Source organism: Serpula lacrymans (assembly GCF_000218685.1).
Source record: "Serpula lacrymans var. lacrymans S7.9 unplaced genomic scaffold SERLAscaffold_8, whole genome shotgun sequence".
Taxonomy (NCBI): Eukaryota; Fungi; Basidiomycota; class Agaricomycetes; order Boletales; family Serpulaceae; genus Serpula; species Serpula lacrymans.
Window position 1 is genome coordinate 2,178,906 of NW_006763297.1, and position 18,188 is coordinate 2,197,093.

The following is an 18,188-nucleotide window of genomic DNA, read 5'->3' on the forward strand; positions in this document are numbered from 1 at the left end:
TGATAGTTGTGTGGGTTGCTGAAAACGTCTGAGAGAGAATAGTTCTCTTGTTCAACCTAGGGAGGGAGAATAATGCAATCTTCCAGGACAAAACATGCATTAATGGGGTAGTGGTAACCTGGGTCGTTGCCATCGACCCGCCGGGGGTTCGATTCCCTCTTAATGCAATGGTTTACTTTTTTTGGTCGACTTTCCAACTCTTTAGTTCTGCAGAACGGCTTTCACGGGCAATTACATTCCTGGTAGTGCACTGAATCAATCCCTTTGCTTGATCGTTCAGGAAGGCCCTCACCCACCCTATCACATGATGTTGCGAACAATCCTGAATACTGTCCATCTATAGCACAAACTTTTGCATAGTAACTTGAACTAAATGTTATCAGGACCATCGCTTGTATGAATCAGATTGACATCGCGACGATAGACTTACGACCTCTATGGATGGTCACTAAACGCGGTTAAACAGTAAACTCGATGGTCCCTACTCAATGCGGCTGGATTCGCGACTGAATGAATTACCATGAAACGCTCTGGATGTGCCTGACAATGTTGTACTCCACATTGATCTTGTCAGAATGACCCGACTCGCAACAGCCGACCTCGGTGGGACACGGTCCAGGATTGTCGTTTACTTGCTATACCCATGTTGATCTTCGAATTTGCCTGTAAGTATTCTTCACGTATCAAACACTTGACAGGATTCATTCATTTACTACTGATTTCACCCGCTGGCTGCGTTTCAGACACAATATTCTATTATGTATTCCGACTGCTGTGGAACGTTGAAGGAACCGACCCATGATCATTTCTCTCTTCTCTTCCTGTACTGTTAAAACACACTGACTTCGGTGTTTCATATTGTGACGTAGAGCTAAAATCAAAGACCTGACGAGCGCTGCCGCTGACCCCGAGGTTCGTACAGGTACTTGTTCACTTTCCCCATCAATACAAACCCTGCCCATTTTGAGGGGGGGGCACTATAACTTACATCCTTCCTTTTTCCTCAGGCTGCGAAGTCACCGATCGTCTACGACCTGCTCGTGATCGTTCCTTCACGTGTATCGAGTCATGCGGAAAGACACAGACGATTTTGCTCTTTCGAATGAACTTCTTCGGACTTGAGTCGTCCCCATGCGGACGGTCGAAAGCATACCATGATTTTGTTGACAGGATCAGTCTTTCCTCTAAGGCCTGGCAGTCCTATCTGTGATACGTCCTGATGGATTGTGGTATATAACCGAAGAGCTTTAAGATTCTTAATGACCGCTGTATAAATGGCCTTCAATAGCCATGTAAGTGCCGAGGGACCTAAACGTGTATTGTGTGGAGCGTTGAACAGACTGAATGGTCAATACGTATCTCGAGCAGAAAGGACGTACGAGTTTTGCAAAGATCGTTATCAGAAAGCTGGGAATTCAGCAACGTCATTTCTTGATAAATAGTAACCTACTTGTTTAGCAAACAAACCTATACTATCATACTGTTGATAGGGATCTGATATCGTCAAGAAGGAACCACTGAGCGTGGTGAACAAAAGTGAAGAGAAAAAAATAGAACATATAGCCCACCGCGAGGGTCGAACTCGCAGCCTTCAGATGACACAGGAGTCAAACCCGCCGTAAAAGTCTGACGCTCTATCCGATTGAGCTAGGCGGGCATTGAAAAGACTTCTTCATTCCTATATCTGATTCGCTCTCCCGGCACCCGGTCAACAAGCTCATCATGGGCATGACTCCAGCACTTAAGTTTTGGCACCTCAGAGTATGTTCCCATAAAACGTGTGAACCTTTGCGTGCCTGCATATCGAATATGACCACCGTGCTACTGCAGTATAACACCCGCAGCTTTCATCATGATGCCGATCCTCAAGTCCGCTCCGTGTCTAAGACGCGAGCCATTCTTAGGGAGGATCCATCTAGAGAGCTAGATGGTCGTCGACCACAGGTCTTGTCACATTTCTCATGTTCCCAGAGCTGCCCGTGATCTCGGTGCCACTCCCACCCTGCTCGGCTGCAGTTTAAACATCTCCGTCATCACGAGTTAGACTGGCGACTATCATGATATTTGCGTACTATACGGGAGCATCCGCCAATTCATTGCTTGATGCACGACTTTGGTACTGCGCCGTGCAGCTTGTGAAGGTTCGCATGGTGTTGTAAACGCTTGACGATCATTGGAACGCATGCGTGTCCAATATTCTACGCACTGGGAGTACATTCATCGAGGACGCTTCGTCAATATCCCTTTGGGTCGAATATTCTACGGAATGGGAGTGCATTCATCGAGGGCGCCGTTCGACGATATCCCTTTCGGTCTAATATTCCACGGACTGGGAATACGTTCATCGATGGCGCTTCATCGATATCCCTTTTGGCCACACGGGCTTTCAACTGGAAGCTGTGTTGGTTTTTGACTGGAAGAAAGTTCGTGTGTGTACTCTTATCCTCTGTGATTGGTATGCATTACATTCTCGACGTGGTCTAATTAGGACATTGACCACTCACTATGGGTTTCGTTGCAGTTGAGATATGGGCACACAACAACTGGAAACCGGGGCACCAGAACAATGTGCCTTGTGCGTGGTAGGTCTGATAAACGAGCGTCAATATAAGCGGCTGCACCGACAAACACTTAAATAGGCTTGGTGGGATCCATAGTAATGTCCTTATTTAGTGCTATCATGACAATGATTTGGAAAGTGTTCCAGTTTCCTCGGAACAGTTAAGAAAAACGTGTACACCAGAGGAATATAGCATTTGGCTGAATGTCATGGTGATATTGCAGTTGTCAGCATTCAAAATGTTAGATGTCTTCTCATAGCACAAAGCACAAAGCCTCGATCTGATAGCGCTGCACCGATTCGAGCTTGTGATTACGAGAGGCGGCTATATATATTCATTAACAAAATTCGGTCGTCATGTTATTAACGTTCTGAAGAAAAACATTCAGACTTAGAAGTTGCACAGCGCTTCAAGTGTCGGTAGTCTACTCACTTCAGGGCCGAAAGAGCACTAAGGTTCTCATTCATGTCTATCCTGCCGGGTAAATCTTCGCCGAGCGGTGGGTATGACGCTTGACAGCGACTGGGAAATGAAGGATAACGTGGCCGCCATTCGTGAGATAAGAGATTTGATCATAGCTGGTCCTTGGAGCCAAGTCCTGATATGTTGCGATATATACTTGACACTAGGAGGATCCCGGCCAGATGATACCAAGATATGCAGCTTTACAGGGCACCCAGCTGTGCACATTCATCAATCGTTACGACCATCAACATCCTGGTAAAATTACTCCTGATCAACACTTAGATCCTGTTATAGTTCGGCTAGATTTTTACCCATGACATCCATTCATTAATAGCGGTAGTGGCCTCGGGCTGCATGCTCCCTGCAGGATAACCACCCACACTATTCCGTCGGTTTACAATGGCATCGTACAATTCTGCCTTGCAAAATTCGTTCTACATTGGCAATAGCTTCAACTGTATCTTGTATGGTGAGTTATGGGGTTGCATCTACGACGCTGTACTGAATTTTGATCGATTGGTATGAAGGCATCGAACTTGTCCTTTATTTCGTGACCATGCACAACTTCCTGACGGCCAAGAAACGGGAACATCGCAGGAAGTCCGATAGATTTTTCATGTGCTTCAGTACCGCGCTCCTACTCCTGATTACCATATATGTGGCGACGCAGTCCGTCTTTGGTGAGGAGATGTGGATCGTTAACGCCAACTATCCAGGGGGAGATGCGTATTATGCATATGAAAATCTATCTGTTTGGTACGAGACCTTGGGAACAGCGGCTTTTGTGGCACTCAATTTATTAGGCGACGGACTGTTGGTAAGCTAACGTGCTTAACACCTGATGATTATTATGATCGACGGCCTACCTCAACAGATCGCCCGATGTTGGATTATATGGGGTAATTACTACATCATCATATTCCCTTGCTTCCTATGGATTGCTACGCTGGGTGAGCATTTCGTTGCCTATCGAATTATAGCACCTACATGGAAGTAACATTGATGTCGCCAATGTGAATGTGGTAGGCCTGGGCATATATATCCTACAAACAGCGGGTTCTTTCAATGGCAGCTCTATCACTTCGCTGAGGGTTGGCATTGCATATTGTGCTGTCAGCATTGGCCTCAATGTATTCGTGTCTTGTATCATCATCGCGCGCATGCTCTATTATGCCCGAAGAGCGCAAAGATGTCTTGGATCCCACATATCACGAGTTTACTTTAGCATTGCCGCCATTATCGTCGAATCGGCACTACCGTATAGCCTGTTCGGTATAGCGTTCCTCGTCACTTGCGGACTCGAGAGTGGGCTGGAGATCCTGTTTATGTCAATTTATGTCATGCTTACCGTGCGTAGTGCACACTCCGTATTATTTCCACTGTCTGATTACCGCGTCTATACAGTGTATAGCACCACAAATGATTGTCTGGCGCGTCATTTCTGGAAGAGCGTGGACGAAAGATGAGGCGGAGGAAAGTACGATAATGTTTTCAAGTCGGCCCAGTAGACCGACGATCCCCGATGTCAGTCAGAGCGACGCTGTCATCGACTTGCGCAATATGAAGGGAGAGCTTTCTCTTGCTGCCAGCGCTGACGAGGTTTGATTGGGACGTTGACTGACATTGTACAACATGTAAACCTGTGAAAGGTGGGATATATATTAGTAGAATAGGTATTGATATTTTGTGACACTTACTACTATTGCATAAATGCATGTGTATAGCAACCGTTAATGTACTTCTCGCCTTACTCTCCAGCAAGTTCTCCATTTTCAATGAGTACGCTATGAATATGCAGTGATGGGAGCCGTAGCCAGAGTGCTGTCGGGTTTTTGCGAACAAGCAAAACAGAGGTCAGCTCCGTTGTCGCGCCTTTCTTACCACTTCTGTCATGCCCTCGACGACACCGCTGAATCGTGTCTACGCTACAAAGGACCAGCTCAAAGTCCTCACTACTGCTTGTGCTCAAAAGGATATTTACTCTGTCGTTGTATTCACCCCACAGGAGCTCGACGATCTCGTAGCAGAGACTGGCCTGTACGTGTCCATACATTATTTCCCTATCTTGCTGTGCATTCAGTTTATTAATTGATTCATACTGACCTGCATATATGCGTGTATATTATTACTTTGCTGATTCTGATTTTATCATGCACCGATCAGCTCTAAGAAGTGGATCCTTTCCTGGCTTTGCAGGGTACGCAGAAAACGTGGATCATGCGCACACAAGCATCCCGCAACGAAGCACGATAGTATAGCTACTATGAAAGTCGAGATGTTTGAGCCAGTTCTAACTCCAGCCGCCAGTTCGCAGGCGCTCTCTGCACCCATATTGGAATGTCGGGGCGGTATCAAGATGCAGAATGCGCGTTTCGTGGAAAGTCCTCAGGTCTACACAGGTAATACAAAATTGGAAGATTCTGCCACTACTTTGCATCCGTTCGCTCCCGTTTTCTTACCCCCTCTATCGCCTGTCGAGGTATTCGGTGGGCTTCCCAGTCCCAACGTAAATATGAAGTTCTCTCGACAGTCTCCTCCTTTGCTCCTTTCACCATTAGCAACGTCAACTCCACGATCAGCGATGGAAGAAGAGGTCCACCTGCCTTTCCCTGCGAGTGAAAGCGCATATACCCCTGATGCGCACCAAAACTTGCTGCCCACAACAAGCGCAAGAACTCCTTCTCTCTTATCCGCGCATAAAGATTCTGACGACCTTGATACATTCCACGACTTCCTTCCCTTCCCAGCTGGCTCAAGTCCTCCGCAGAAAGTTTCGAAGTTCTCGACTGGAATTAGAGGTCGCTCTTCTTTGTCACCTCTCCCATTCACCGGATTGGATGCTCTTCCCGGCGTGTCGGGGAATAGCTTAGGTTCACTTCCCAACTGTGATGTTGTTTGGCTCTTATCGGGTCCTAGAGGTCCCAAAAATGTATTCGAACGTGAAGATACCACTTGTGGTTCGATAAACCCAAGCAGCCTATCGACTGTGGAACCTTTGGAAAAAACCGACACTCCATTCGTCGACGGACTAACACCTGAAATTCTGGGCCTAGATTCTCTGATGATGCAAAACTTCTCTGTTCAGGACTCCGATGCAATCGTTGACTCCGATCCCTTCATGGCGACTATGCGCTTGGTCTATTTGTATCGACGAGGTTTGGTTTGGTAGGTATGTCGGGCCTCCTAGGAACGTATTTTTGTGCTTCGCTATGTTGTTCCTGGACATCGTATTAGACCTGGACTATATGGGACACACGAGTCCCATAATTGTTTTCTCTTGCTGAATTCGCACTGTATCTTCACATACCATTGTCATATTAAATCATATCCTTCACTCCTACTATTTGTTGTCCGACGTCCAGCTTCATAAAAGACAGTGAGCAAAGCCGAACATCATCGGCATATCTATGTAATGAAACCCGGTCTGCTCCGCCTCGAGCACGGGAAAAGTTCACACCCTGCCCAGTCCCGTAATTACACCTCCGTGTTCCTTAGACCGCCCTCTCCTCCCTCATTTCTCATTTTTTATTTCTAATTTTTATATATCGTATTCCTAGTACGATGTCGACGTCTGTCCGTCTTGCTCGACGCGTTCTCTCCTCTTCGCGCCCATTGCGCGCCCCATCGGCCCGCACGTCAGCTCGCACGGTGTTCAGCCAGCGTTCGATGAGCTCGAGCACCGGTGGTGCACATGGATCGAGTGGGGGCAGTGATACTCCTTGGATGGTACGCGCTGTTCTCGTCCCTCTGTAGAGGAAGTAAATACGCAATGGAAATACATTAATGACTTGTGAATTTTGGGGTATACAGGTCGGGTCAGGACTTTTATTTGGGCCTGCTGTGAGTCGATCAATCATGAATTACTTTTACTTTATGTGTTTTTCGTACTACGTGTTTCTTCTTCCCTATATATATATTCCTTGTTTCCATATTCCTTCTATGCGAATTCACGAGATTGAATCTAACCTCAACAACCAATTTATTCCCGACTAGCTTCTTTACCTGCTCTCGCCGTCAGCCCGCAAATCTAGTCACGGTGACGCACATGACCATTCTTCGCATGCTCACTCCGAAGACGCGACCCACGCTACCGTTGAGGAGACTGAACAGACTGAGGTATGTCTTTCCTCGCATGCCAAAAGTGAGACGCGTCATTGACGTTCATGGTGTATGTATACACAGGACTCGCCTAAAGATGCTGAGCCAGCCGTCGAATCGCAGGTACAACTCCCCTTTCGTGACTTTTGCTCTTAGGTAAACTAACACTCATATTTCAAAGCCTGCAGAGGACAACTCCATGACTGATGACGAAGGCACAAAAGCCTCTGGCGAGGAAATCCAAGAATCGGTTCAGAACGCTCTTGTATGTCTTTACTTGACTTTTCTACTCCCTGTCATTAACATCAGTCCTAGAACACCGACTCACCCAAAGATGCCCAAGTAGCTGAAGAGGCCACTTCGTCGGATAGCGAACCTGCTCCAGCAGCGTCTAGTGACAGTGCTGCTGAAGGTGAAGGTGAGAAAAACGAGCCCACGGATATCGGTCAGGCAAGGGCGGAGGCTGTCGTAAGTGCCTTTCTCCCTCAATTACATCCATGACGCAGAAACTGACCTTGCCCTTCGCCCTGGTTTTCGTGTCTTTCTGGCATTGTCATTGATAGACTGATACTCCCCCTAAAAAAGCTGATCCCGAAGCTGAGCAATAAGGCCTCTGCGTTTTATTTTGTGGTGACAGGCTATGCTTTAATATATTGGAGCGTATTGCTCAGCACGGGACAATGCATAGATAGAAATGTTCTGGTAAGGAGCAAATTCAATTATCAGTTCGGTTATCACAATAGTGCTGCATGTCACCACAGTAAATCAATACATTCTGGCTCAAATTCTGGCTTGAGAAAATGTTTAGTGCAAGGGCCTGGGTTTGGTGTAACCCCTAGGGAAGTTAAAGTAGCAGAACAGCGTGAGAACCTCTGCTTTCATGTCTTCCGAGTCAACATCCCAGTCGTCACCCTCGAGCCCACCTTCTGGCTCTCCCAAAAGGCCTATCTATCAAACAGAAACCACTGGTAATTACTGGCAGGATGTCTGGTTAGCCACAAAGGTGAGGTTTCTCTCTTTTAAAAGAGACTGCACTGACCGCGAGCTGGCAAAGACAGAGAATATCTGTCACAGATGACTTGCAGCATCTCGGGGAAGTACCATGTGCGCGTAACAGCCTCTTGAATGGAATAGCAAGTGGTGTGGGTGTGGGTGTTATCAGGGCTATCAGTGCCAGTGTGTAAAGTGTTGCTCGACTTGCATGCTCCCCACTAATTAGGACTGACTGTAGATCCATTCGTTGCATCGAATTGGGCTGTTGGAACATTTATGCTGATATCGCTGGGCACATGGTATGCATTTAACCTTAAACATTGTGTGCGCGAATAACCTCTGTCCAGGACTATCTGCAGGACCAATATAGAGACTGAGCGCAGAAAAATACAGCGTGTTGTCGAGGACATGCCCAAGCGGTTCGTCAAGCAGAACCAAGGAAATGAGAAAGAAAACGCTCCAGAGTCATAAAAGTAGGACGAGGGTAGTATTTCGATCTAGATACAACGAGACCACGACGTTTCTATTACCATATCAGCTAATGATACACTTCTTATCCTTTCATACGTGCAGCTAATCTAGCTCCATTCTGATGTCCAGACTTCCGCATTCCAATTCTCCACAAGCTTTGGGTCGTCCTGCAACGAGTGTTAGTCGCATGATGAGTAAGACAACACTAGCATTTACATACCCTAAATTGCGCTTGAAATTCCGTGAACCCGCCTCGAAGAATGAGTACCTCATGTGGGATATCCTTTCCTTGATCTTGTAACATGTTCCGTGTTTCTTCATAAATCTGACATAGACACTAAGCCTTGCTGGATCACCCGAATACGATATTTACTCACTCGTGCAGCCTTGGGTCCTCTACGAATACAACGTTACAGATATGCCTATCGTTTGCTGTGCCGAGAATTACGCACCTAGCTTGAGACAGAGCACAATGGAAGATCACCTTGGGCACATCATTGGTCTTCCTAACGAGCTCATCCACACTTCTCAGAAAATCAGCCGAGGGCAAGTTGTGACTACCCTTGATATTTCCGCCCACGTAGTCGTCGTCGCGCACATCAACGATGAGATAGTCTTTGTGCGGCACCTGGTCGCTTTTGACGATCTTCGCAAGGTCCTGAAAAGATCTGTAAACATGGTAAAGCGTACGCAGCCATACTTGACATGAATACTTACTTCGCCTGTAATATACTTCACCATCGAGGTGTTGGAAAGATAACGATGCCAGTGGCAAGGCGCTGTCAGCGACCTGGTAAAGGATATCATGATGATTAGTCATCGCCACCCTTGTCAACAGGTTCTCCTCCATGTCTCTGGGGATCCTCACAATGTCCTTTCCTTCATTCCCTTATCTCGCTTCCCCATCTTGAGACATGGCTGCCTACGAACCTCTCCAGATAGATGACCGCGGGTACCACGACGAAGACGGTACCAAAGATCCTTTGCTTCAGGACGAGCTCAACAGTATTCCCCATTCAAAACAGCCCACATCAAAATGGGCACAATGGGGGACTGTTGCGGTTTCTCTCCTCTCGGTATTATGTGCTTTTGCACTGTATCTAGCGTCTATGCGTGTCGAGCTTCCTGGTCCACGGAGTGCGAAGGGTTTGCGCCAGCCAGACCAGTACAACACTCTAAATCTGACACAAGAGCTCAAGAAAGGTGGGTAGCATCAGTCTTGTTATCTAATCTATATTTCCATACTCATACAACTTTGGTATGCAGGACCAATTGTCTGGTTTCCTGGTTATATCGTTCGAGCAAATAAAGCTGCACCTGATGAAGTTTACACATCGGGCCCACATGTCGTGCTGGATGATAACGTGAGTAAATTCAGGACTTCTTGGGCGCCCCCCTCTTGATTCGCCTTTGTAGAACTCTATGTTCTTCCAGTTCCGTATGCCCGCATCCAAGTTCACTCGGTGCTACATTGGTTCTGCCGTACCTACTCCAGAAGAGGGTGCTGCTGCCAACAAGACCTACGTCTCCTCAGGGTCTCTCACGGAATTCAAAGTATGGAACGTTACCACGCCGTCCAAGCCTATGAAGAGCCTCAGTTGGAATACACGTCCTGAGCGGGTTGCCTTGATGGGGACGGTCGCATTTCTACCCGAGGAAGAGATGATAGATCAGTTAGACTTGGAAGATGGTTGGCAGCTGAGCGACCCGACGCCGAGGTTTGCATGTGGTCAGAAGGAAACGTACACGATCGAGGTTTCTTGTGAGGGATGTAGCCTTGAATATGAACAAATCCTCTCGCTGCCTGCATTGGGTGAGTTCGCCATTGTCATATTAATTAAGTTTCGAAGGAAAGCTGAATTCGACGATGCGCAATCTGTAGCATTCGACTTGTTCCAGATTGGCTAGGCCAATCTGCGCGCTTCAAACAGCGCTGTATGAATGGCTTTCGGTGGTTTACCTTGAGAGATGTCGCAAAGTCATGTCGTGCTTTTCATAACCGGTTTCCACGACTATCACAGTTCTTGTACGTGTATAAAATACGAAGTACAATCTACTCATAAATTGTTCCTTGCACCAACCATCATCTCTCTAAATTCACGGATCACATAGAAAACATCTGGGAACAAAGACAGTCAGTGTTGGTGAGTTCATCAAAGACTGAAATACGATGAACAGTTCCTACCAATATAACTCGGATATCCAGTGAGTCGACATTGTGCCTATGCATGAGCCTCTGATATCTTTGATGTTTGATGGCAGAACTTGATCAATTCGGTCTTCATTGTCTCAGCCGGGTTGACACCAGTGCCAAAGTTGTCATGTATCTATTAAATTGACCGTTCTGTGCCGTTACTCGCCTCCCATCATGATTGATATATTTATAATCATCCATCATCGGCTTGCCCTTCTCTCTCACCTGCATTGTGGTTCCACGCCAGACAATGGCTTCCTACGCACCACTCCAGACGTCAGAAGACCATGGGTACGACTATGAAGAAGAAGGCACTAAAGACCCCTTTCTTCAGGAACCATTACGAGAATCCAATGCGATAGACTCGGAGAACCCCTCGAGCCTAAATGTGTCGCAGTCCCCATCCAGACTATCACAATGGGCCACGATAGGTCTCTCTTTGATCTCGATATTGAGCGCTGGTGCCCTGTTCATCGCTTCCACGCGTGTAGAACTTCCTGGTCCGCGGAGCGCGCAGGGTTTGCGCCAACCAGACCAGTATGGAACTTTAGATCTTGTAGATGAGCTCAAAGGCGGTATGTACTGTGTATTTTTGTGTCGCCAGTGTACCCGAGCATTCCTATGATTTCTTGACCGTGTGCAGGACCTTCTGTCTGGTTTCCCCGTGTTATCATTCGAGCAAATAAAGCCGCGCCTGATGAAGTTTATACATCCGATTCACATGTCGTGATAGATGACGACGTGAGTGAACAAGATAACACACTATACAATACAAACTCGCTGATTCCATCCACCCGTTCTAGAACTCCATGTTCTTCCAATGGGTTATGCCTCATTCGAGATTCACCTATTGTTATATCGGCGCTGCTTTACCTAACACTCCAGAAGAAGGTGCCGCCGCCAACAAGACCTACAACTCCTCTGGAAACCTCAAAGAATTCCAAGTCTGGAACGTTACCACACCATCTGAGCCACTGAAGAATATCACTTGGAATACACGGCCTGAGCGGGTTTCGTTGATGGGCACGGTTGCGTTTATGCCTGAGAAAGAGATAGTTGGCCAGCTAGAGCTAGAAGAAGGTTGGCAGTTGTACGCCCCGACCCCGAGGTTTAGGTGTGGTCAGAAGGCGACATACACGGTTGAAGTGACTTGCCAGGGATGCAGCCTTGTGTACGAACAAATCCGTTCACTTCCTCCGCTTGGTAAGCTTACCGTTAAAGTTAAATTGCTATAACGGGATGAACTCAACAACGCATCATTTGTAGCGTTTGACCTTTTCCAGATCATATAGGAAAATTGTATGCTTTGTTTTCAAGGTTGAAGTACAAGTTCTAGTGTACCCATACCACTAGATACTGCTCTTAGACAGCCACGTGTTGATGGGGCCAACAATCGATCCATTTTTACTTAATTCCAGCACTTCATTTCCTGAGGTATTTCTGCTTAGAACACTGGTAAGAGCACAGTATGCTAGGGCTATGTCTTTCTTGGAGACTTGCCAAATTTAGATTCTCGACGAAACGTGGACGGAATCGGATGTGACGCCACGTGTGTATATTCCCACGGATCGTTCCGCCCAAAAACCTCCCCGCTTTTCTCCCTTTTCGCCAACGCTCTATCTTTCAATTCACGACCACAATGTCTCTCCCTCAGCCCGTACCCCCATCCTGGAAGGTCCGTATTACAGCTTTAGTGCATTTAGTATCCTCGATACGATGCTTACACCACTTTTTCAATTTTTAGGACCTCGGCAAGTCCTCCAATGATTTGTTGGGGAAGGACTACTACTTCCAGGGAACCTCTCTCGAGGTTAAAACCAAAACGCCATCCAACGTGACCTTCAAGGTCAGCGGCAAGCAGGACCAGAAGTCCAACGCGATTAATGGCGACATCGAGGCCAAGTATGCCGACTTCAAGAACGGCCTTGTATTCACCCAGTCGTGGACCACTTCGAATATCTTGCGCAGTCAACTCGAGCTCGAGAACTACATGGCAAAAGGTCTAAAACTCGACCTTAGCACTGCTCTCCTTCCTGAAAAGGGCTCCAAGTCCGCTCTCCTTAACGCCATCTACAAACAATCCGGTGTGCACACCCGGGCTACCCTCGATCTTTTCAAAGTAATTGTTTCCTTTTTCTAGCTCGCATACTTCATTGCTGATCATGGCTTCTTTTGTTAGGGTCCCACTTTCACCGCTGATACTGTTGTCGGACGTGATGGTTTCCTTTTCGGTGCTGAGGCCGCATACAACGTGACTGAGGGCAGGATCACTCGTTACGCTGCTGCTGTTGGTTACAACGCTCGCGAATATGCTCTTACCCTCCACGGTCTCAGTAACCTGAGCACCTACTCTGCTAGCTACTACCATCGCGTCAGCCCTGACGTCGAGGCCGGTGCTAAAGCTGTCTACGACACCAAGGCCACCACTCAAGGTGTTTCCCTCGAAGTCGGTGCTAAGACGTAAGTTATAATCTTGTAATAACAGATATGAATATCTCACTCCCTTGTGTTAGTTTCCTCGACTCAGCCGCATATATCAAGGCTAAGATCAACAACTCTGGTGTTTTGGCCCTCGGTATGTGATGACCTGTTTCTGAGTCCGGTCAACAACTGACATTATTGGCAGGTTACACCCAAACTCTTCGTCCTGGTGTAAAAGCCTCGTTCGGTCTTGCCCTCGACACTCAACGACTAAACGACCTTTCTGCTACCGGGCCCACTCACAAAGTAAGTTGAAACAGCCTTGACGATATACGATATCTCACTAAACAACTTATTATGCAGGTTGGTGCTCATTTCATTTTCGAGGCATAGAGTGTTATTGTAGCATAACATATTGTGGGCCGAACGTAATTGGACATGTTATACATTCATTTTGGTCCCGAACCACTATTTGCTGCATTTATGGGGTGATTTTTCTGCTGAGTCGTGCAAACACCGTGAAGAAAACAGAGAAGATCCGCGAGCACCAAGTTCATGGAGTTTGAACTTAAGACGTTCTAGTTATGTATAAGCGGGTTAGGCTATAGATTACAGCATAAGATCTGACAGAGATCGCTCATAATGCGTTATGACGTCCAGGAGAGAAGAGACCACTCCGATCGCATTTACAATAATGCCCGCGTTGGGACAGTCGATTTATATCAGGTGTAGTAAGTCTACATTTGTTGATTTGTTTGATGGACTTCAAGCTGTCCGCGAGATCAGAGTAAGTACAACAAAGGGGAGTATAGAGACAACAGGCGAGGGGAAGACGAAGACGAAGAAACTGAGGAGAATGATATGATATGAGTGTATTTAAGCAATTAACGGCGAGAAACTTTGTCTAGCACTGCAATCAATTAAGATGATGAGCAATCTTTGCACAGATCACACATGACAAGAAACGCGTACCGCTTTCATATGCCACTTCACTGAAGTCGGTACCTTGCACCTCTGTGGCAATGCCAACGAGGGATCGCCGCAGGGCATCTTTAGACGATGCGAGCAACATCTTCTGCTTGACCTTGGCATCATCGGGAGACCTGCGGGACAAAGGAAAGACCAAACCGCACACAGAAGAGTGTAGCGTTGGATAGATCAGTAATCGATTGATCAATGGACCAATACCAGCACAGGTACTAGGGCTGATATGTACTCACCAAGAGTAGAAGCAAATCTTGTTCCTCTTGCCCTCGCCCTTCTCGTACTCAAAGTCATAAACAGCCCATCTGCACTCCCTCTCGGGAAGTTCGGCCAGAAACTCGTCGTAGTCTGGCGAGTCTGATGTCTTGTGAACAATAATTTCTGTGTTGTCCGAGTTGAGCGTGAAGACAATGAATTTCAACTTCTTGCCCAGCTTGAGTGTCTCGAATGCCGAAAGGCACTCCGGATTAACACCAACGCCGGATGCCTGTGAATGTGAGCATAAGTGAGGATAGTACGCTGTTCTGTGGTACATACCATGATAGATAAATGTTATGGGTGGTGAGGATTGTAATAGTGTGAGACAAGCTATCAGCTGTATCGCGATCAGAGAGAGATGGTTACTCTCAAGCGGCGATTGCCACGTTAGATAACTCCGACCTAATAAAGCCCAGTGCGCCGCTGCGGGTGCGGGCAAGATGGTGCTCCGAGCACAGCACACTAGCTATAGGCTGATCTATCACGAGCTGTGTCACGACACTCCGGCTGCGGCCAACTGCGTAGCATTCATTGCAGGAACAAGTACGAAAGGCGTTCTCGACATATTTGTTTGGTTAAACTGAACTGAAATTATACAAACACGTTGTCTAGCCACGCCTCATAATCATACTCTGGCTCTCCGGTCCCACTCTGATCAGCTGGAATCACTTCACGGAGGTAATCGATGGCGCTAACAGGCAACTGCGCAAGCCGCAGATCAAGCTCAGTTACAAATGGCTACGGAAGGCTGTAAGCAAATGTACTGCCATAAAGTTGGAATAAATAAATCAGACCTTGTCGCCAGCAATACCGCGGAATGCCTCCCGCAGCTGCTCCGGAGATGTTTGATCCTCAGTTATATCAACCTATAGACGCATTAGCTAGAAACAGCTCCACGGGACGAGAGACTTGCCAATAGATTGATGAATGCTTCGAATGTGATTGCTCCGTAGTCCAGCACAAGCTGGTCATAGATGTAATCCATGTCTTCATCCTGTGTAAAGAGAACTCAGGTGTGACCAATCACTTACGCAAAAAGTAAATGTATCTTACAGAGTATACAAGACCCAGACTCGCCAATGCTGCGCTTGTTTCGGACAAACTGAGCGTATTGGTCTCGTCTCGATCAAAGTAGCGAAACGTGCTCTCAAATTGTTCTAGTTGTGCAGGAGTCAAGTTGGTCATGTTGCGAGACACGATCTATACCCACAGGATAGAAATAAATGATGCGAATGAAGTTAGACGAGGCGAATCCTCGCACCTGATTATCGATGAATGATATTTTCTTGGCAATGCTCTGAGTAAGAAGCTCTAACTCGAATTCGAGGTCTGAGCAAGTGAACACGGTATAGTCGTTTTCCTCAACATTTGCAGCAATACATGCAGACTCAGCATTTGCTACATCGACCAGAGCATCCGACAGGGCAGGTATTCGGGTTTGAATTTCCCGTACTTGTTCTTGCTGAGTCTTTTGGGGTATTTCGGTAAAGGGGATACGATGTCTATCTTGGTCAACAACTCCTACCTCTAAAGGACCAGCAACAGCTGATAGTTCTAACGAGACAACATGAAGTCGTTGTTCGAAATCATTTGCGATATCGGCGAACTGTTTCCGTAGAGTCTCCTTGATTCTGCACCGATGTCATCAGGATCCCTAAACGAATAAAGATGAGTTGCTACTTTGACTCACTGTCGTATTTGAGCATTGATTGCCCTGGAGCGCTTTGCTTCAGAGGCTAACAATGCGTCCCAAGCGTCACCCAGATCCTAACTTGTGATAAATCGACAAGTCAAGGGATAGGATCAAGATGAATGATAGCTTACCAAAAGTGTAAGCCCAAGAGGAGGGACGTATTCTCTCAGTCCATATGTACGGAGTTTCGTCTGAATATTGCCAAAAAGTGAAGTAACGTCTTGTCGTTCTGTAACCCATGCACGTTTGTTCGTCTGTTTATAGGTGGTGAAAGTAGCTGAATGTTCTTTTGCATCTGTATAAGTCCCAGAAAATTGGCTGGCCGCCCACTCGTCCTGTGTCTCGATCAGGGAGCTTAAAAGCTGATACGTCATTGTAAACTGAGGAGTACAGAGATGTGGAAGATAATTGTGTTCGTACCGCCCGAACGCGTCGTTCATAATCATTTTTACTTAGCCATACTGACTGCATCAACTCGGCAAACTTTTCGACACGACGTGAAACTGTCTCTGCTTGGTCTATTGATGACATCGTAAGAAATTAAGTTCTATGCAAAGGATATGATCACGGAGCGATACTTACCCATAGTAGAAAATGCATGAAAAAAACTTGCAATGTAAGTCATAACACTACGTTCATCAGGCCGGCTGGAATCGCAGACATCCTCCACTTCTAATAATTGCTGCAAGAAAAGATATGTATCATAATAATAAGATATTTAGCGCATATATACTCACGGGGATTCCAAGATGATCTGCTGCTACTTGAAAAGCAAGGCGAGTAATACCATGTCGGTCAGACTAGCATAGAACTATTACGATCTTCGAATCCAAGAGGATCTAGGTCACAAACCTTGTCTAGTTTGTCATAGTCCAGCAAATCAGGTCGATGACAATGAATGAGGGCACAGCTGGAATGAGACGTTACGCGTGAAGATAGAAACCAAGGACATAGTAGTTGCATTACTTACAGGGCGAGCCCGTCCGACCAGCTGAGGGAGAAGTCTTGTACATTGACTTCTTTGTAAGGTTCCGTCTTGCGTTGACACCAGAGCAAAAGACCCTCCTTGGCAGACAGACCTTCTTCACTGCGAGTATCAAACATTGATCAGCACTGAAAGGTACTGAAGATATTTACCGCAATACGGTTTAAATACCTGATATCTGCAATAGTAAACCGGAGAATGAGTGTCCAAATCATGCCAAGAATGAGCTTCAAGTTTCCATCTATGATATCTATCGCATCATGGTTTTAGACTGGTAGAACGATGGACCAAGAATGCTTTTAAACCTTCTGGTCCAATGTTGGTAAGTTTGACTCCTCTGGATGTGATAAATTCTAAAGCCTTGTTCACATTCTCGGCCTTCTGCACGCGCATACGGGGATTCTTGTTATATCGTCCCAACGATGTATCACCTATAATATGTCCATTTCTCAGATTGTCACCATAATTCTGAATAACCAATCACGAGGAATCTTACCCATAATCTCCTGAGTAGATCATTCATTATCAGCATATATACACACCAATACCACGATTCCCTAACCATGAGTTGTATCAGCCGCACACCATCAGAGAGATCTTGCACCAAGGAAGTCATCGGAGGATATCCCTGAGCTTCTAGTTTGGTGTTTAACCTGGGCAAGTAGGCAAACCATAAAGCAGTTATGAGTTTCCTGCATTACGAGCGCCGTAGACAGGTATTTTTTCACAGACCACTTGCAGAACGTCCGCTCTTGTGTTGAATCCATGGAAACAGAATTGTAGGACGGAAGTGCTCAATTTACTGCTCGTGAATGTCCCAAGCTTGAAGTATGTTCAAAGCTGGTAAGTTGACTGGTCTCGGTAACCTATAGTTAGCTCTCGTATGTTTTCTTCAGTCCTTTCGAAGGTCACAATGATGGTGAATATCCAAATGATGTTAACACAGAAAGGCAGAATAGGGCTCTGAGGGTATTGGAGCAAGCGGGACCAAGGAAGACAAGCTTGACTCAGAGACCAGAAACACTGGAACGCGCCGACGCGTTAGTTTGTCAGCAACCTGCGCGT

At 46.5% G+C, this 18,188-nt stretch overlaps 14 protein-coding genes across 14 annotated transcripts; 8 read left to right on the forward strand and 6 right to left on the reverse strand.

Moving 5' to 3' along the window:
- Positions 1-735: 735 nt before the first annotated feature.
- On the reverse strand, positions 736-1,609 carry SERLADRAFT_470681 (uncharacterized protein; the record flags this gene model as incomplete). The annotated part of the gene is made up of 2 exons (XM_007319736.1): positions 736-1,308; positions 1,380-1,609. 2 exons carry the CDS (start codon positions 1,426-1,428, stop codon positions 1,067-1,069), a joined length of 291 nt encoding a protein of 96 aa, XP_007319798.1.
- A 203-nt stretch (positions 1,610-1,812) lies between these two features.
- On the reverse strand, positions 1,813-2,200 carry SERLADRAFT_470683 (uncharacterized protein; the record flags this gene model as incomplete). Its single annotated transcript, XM_007319737.1, has 2 exons — positions 1,813-2,010; positions 2,073-2,200. 2 exons carry the CDS (start codon positions 2,147-2,149, stop codon positions 1,866-1,868), a joined length of 222 nt encoding a protein of 73 aa, XP_007319799.1.
- An 801-nt stretch (positions 2,201-3,001) lies between these two features.
- SERLADRAFT_392844 (uncharacterized protein) lies at positions 3,002-3,437 on the forward strand (the record flags this gene model as incomplete). The annotated part of the gene is made up of 2 exons (XM_007319738.1): positions 3,002-3,278; positions 3,338-3,437. The coding sequence occupies 2 exons, from the start codon at positions 3,067-3,069 to the stop codon at positions 3,396-3,398; spliced, it is 273 nt and encodes a 90-aa protein (XP_007319800.1).
- SERLADRAFT_416268 (uncharacterized protein) lies at positions 3,426-4,631 on the forward strand (the record flags this gene model as incomplete). The annotated part of the gene is made up of 5 exons (XM_007319739.1): positions 3,426-3,495; positions 3,554-3,843; positions 3,901-3,976; positions 4,053-4,375; positions 4,431-4,631. The coding sequence occupies 5 exons, from the start codon at positions 3,426-3,428 to the stop codon at positions 4,629-4,631; spliced, it is 960 nt and encodes a 319-aa protein (XP_007319801.1).
- A 277-nt stretch (positions 4,632-4,908) lies between these two features.
- On the forward strand, positions 4,909-5,304 carry SERLADRAFT_470684 (uncharacterized protein; the record flags this gene model as incomplete). The annotated part of the gene is made up of 1 exon (XM_007319740.1): positions 4,909-5,304. A coding segment is annotated over one exon (206 nt), but the record flags the coding sequence as incomplete, so codon positions are not given.
- Positions 5,305-5,889: 585 nt separating this feature from the next.
- SERLADRAFT_470686 (uncharacterized protein) lies at positions 5,890-6,364 on the reverse strand (the record flags this gene model as incomplete). The annotated part of the gene is made up of 1 exon (XM_007319741.1): positions 5,890-6,364. One exon carries the CDS (start codon positions 6,250-6,252, stop codon positions 6,076-6,078), a length of 177 nt encoding a protein of 58 aa, XP_007319803.1.
- Positions 6,365-6,512: 148 nt separating this feature from the next.
- On the forward strand, positions 6,513-7,915 carry SERLADRAFT_470687 (uncharacterized protein; the record flags this gene model as incomplete). Its single annotated transcript, XM_007319742.1, has 7 exons — positions 6,513-6,752; positions 6,837-6,866; positions 7,020-7,142; positions 7,209-7,247; positions 7,306-7,389; positions 7,440-7,592; positions 7,688-7,915. The coding sequence occupies 7 exons, from the start codon at positions 6,588-6,590 to the stop codon at positions 7,730-7,732; spliced, it is 639 nt and encodes a 212-aa protein (XP_007319804.1).
- A 62-nt stretch (positions 7,916-7,977) lies between these two features.
- Positions 7,978-9,361, reverse strand: SERLADRAFT_392855 (uncharacterized protein; the record flags this gene model as incomplete). The annotated part of the gene is made up of 8 exons (XM_007319743.1): positions 7,978-8,127; positions 8,183-8,300; positions 8,356-8,416; positions 8,465-8,755; positions 8,809-8,913; positions 8,966-8,984; positions 9,041-9,246; positions 9,306-9,361. 5 exons carry the CDS (start codon positions 9,327-9,329, stop codon positions 8,696-8,698), a joined length of 414 nt encoding a protein of 137 aa, XP_007319805.1.
- Positions 9,362-9,489: 128 nt separating this feature from the next.
- Positions 9,490-10,666, forward strand: SERLADRAFT_470699 (uncharacterized protein; the record flags this gene model as incomplete). Its single annotated transcript, XM_007319744.1, has 4 exons — positions 9,490-9,791; positions 9,855-9,952; positions 10,005-10,401; positions 10,471-10,666. 4 exons carry the CDS (start codon positions 9,503-9,505, stop codon positions 10,494-10,496), a joined length of 810 nt encoding a protein of 269 aa, XP_007319806.1.
- Positions 10,667-10,739: 73 nt separating this feature from the next.
- On the forward strand, positions 10,740-11,296 carry SERLADRAFT_470701 (uncharacterized protein; the record flags this gene model as incomplete). Its single annotated transcript, XM_007319745.1, has 2 exons — positions 10,740-10,793; positions 10,851-11,296. A coding segment is annotated over one exon (264 nt), but the record flags the coding sequence as incomplete, so codon positions are not given.
- A 505-nt stretch (positions 11,297-11,801) lies between these two features.
- Positions 11,802-12,192, forward strand: SERLADRAFT_470702 (uncharacterized protein; the record flags this gene model as incomplete). Its single annotated transcript, XM_007319746.1, has 2 exons — positions 11,802-11,985; positions 12,049-12,192. The coding sequence occupies 2 exons, from the start codon at positions 11,802-11,804 to the stop codon at positions 12,072-12,074; spliced, it is 210 nt and encodes a 69-aa protein (XP_007319808.1).
- Positions 12,193-12,392: 200 nt separating this feature from the next.
- SERLADRAFT_392868 (uncharacterized protein) lies at positions 12,393-13,682 on the forward strand (the record flags this gene model as incomplete). Its single annotated transcript, XM_007319747.1, has 6 exons — positions 12,393-12,457; positions 12,527-12,901; positions 12,962-13,242; positions 13,296-13,357; positions 13,409-13,509; positions 13,567-13,682. The coding sequence occupies 6 exons, from the start codon at positions 12,422-12,424 to the stop codon at positions 13,594-13,596; spliced, it is 885 nt and encodes a 294-aa protein (XP_007319809.1).
- Positions 13,683-13,791: 109 nt separating this feature from the next.
- Positions 13,792-14,822, reverse strand: SERLADRAFT_392869 (uncharacterized protein; the record flags this gene model as incomplete). The annotated part of the gene is made up of 4 exons (XM_007319748.1): positions 13,792-14,113; positions 14,176-14,306; positions 14,424-14,674; positions 14,725-14,822. The coding sequence occupies 4 exons, from the start codon at positions 14,725-14,727 to the stop codon at positions 14,088-14,090; spliced, it is 411 nt and encodes a 136-aa protein (XP_007319810.1).
- A 131-nt stretch (positions 14,823-14,953) lies between these two features.
- Positions 14,954-18,132, reverse strand: SERLADRAFT_470713 (uncharacterized protein; the record flags this gene model as incomplete). Its single annotated transcript, XM_007319749.1, has 17 exons — positions 14,954-15,183; positions 15,240-15,311; positions 15,359-15,439; positions 15,499-15,645; positions 15,707-15,913; positions 15,971-16,076; positions 16,136-16,212; positions 16,270-16,500; positions 16,559-16,656; positions 16,721-16,820; positions 16,876-16,938; positions 16,991-17,048; positions 17,109-17,225; positions 17,295-17,373; positions 17,429-17,563; positions 17,685-17,776; positions 17,856-18,132. 17 exons carry the CDS (start codon positions 17,888-17,890, stop codon positions 15,037-15,039), a joined length of 1,845 nt encoding a protein of 614 aa, XP_007319811.1.
- Between the last annotated feature and the right edge of the window lie 56 nt (positions 18,133-18,188).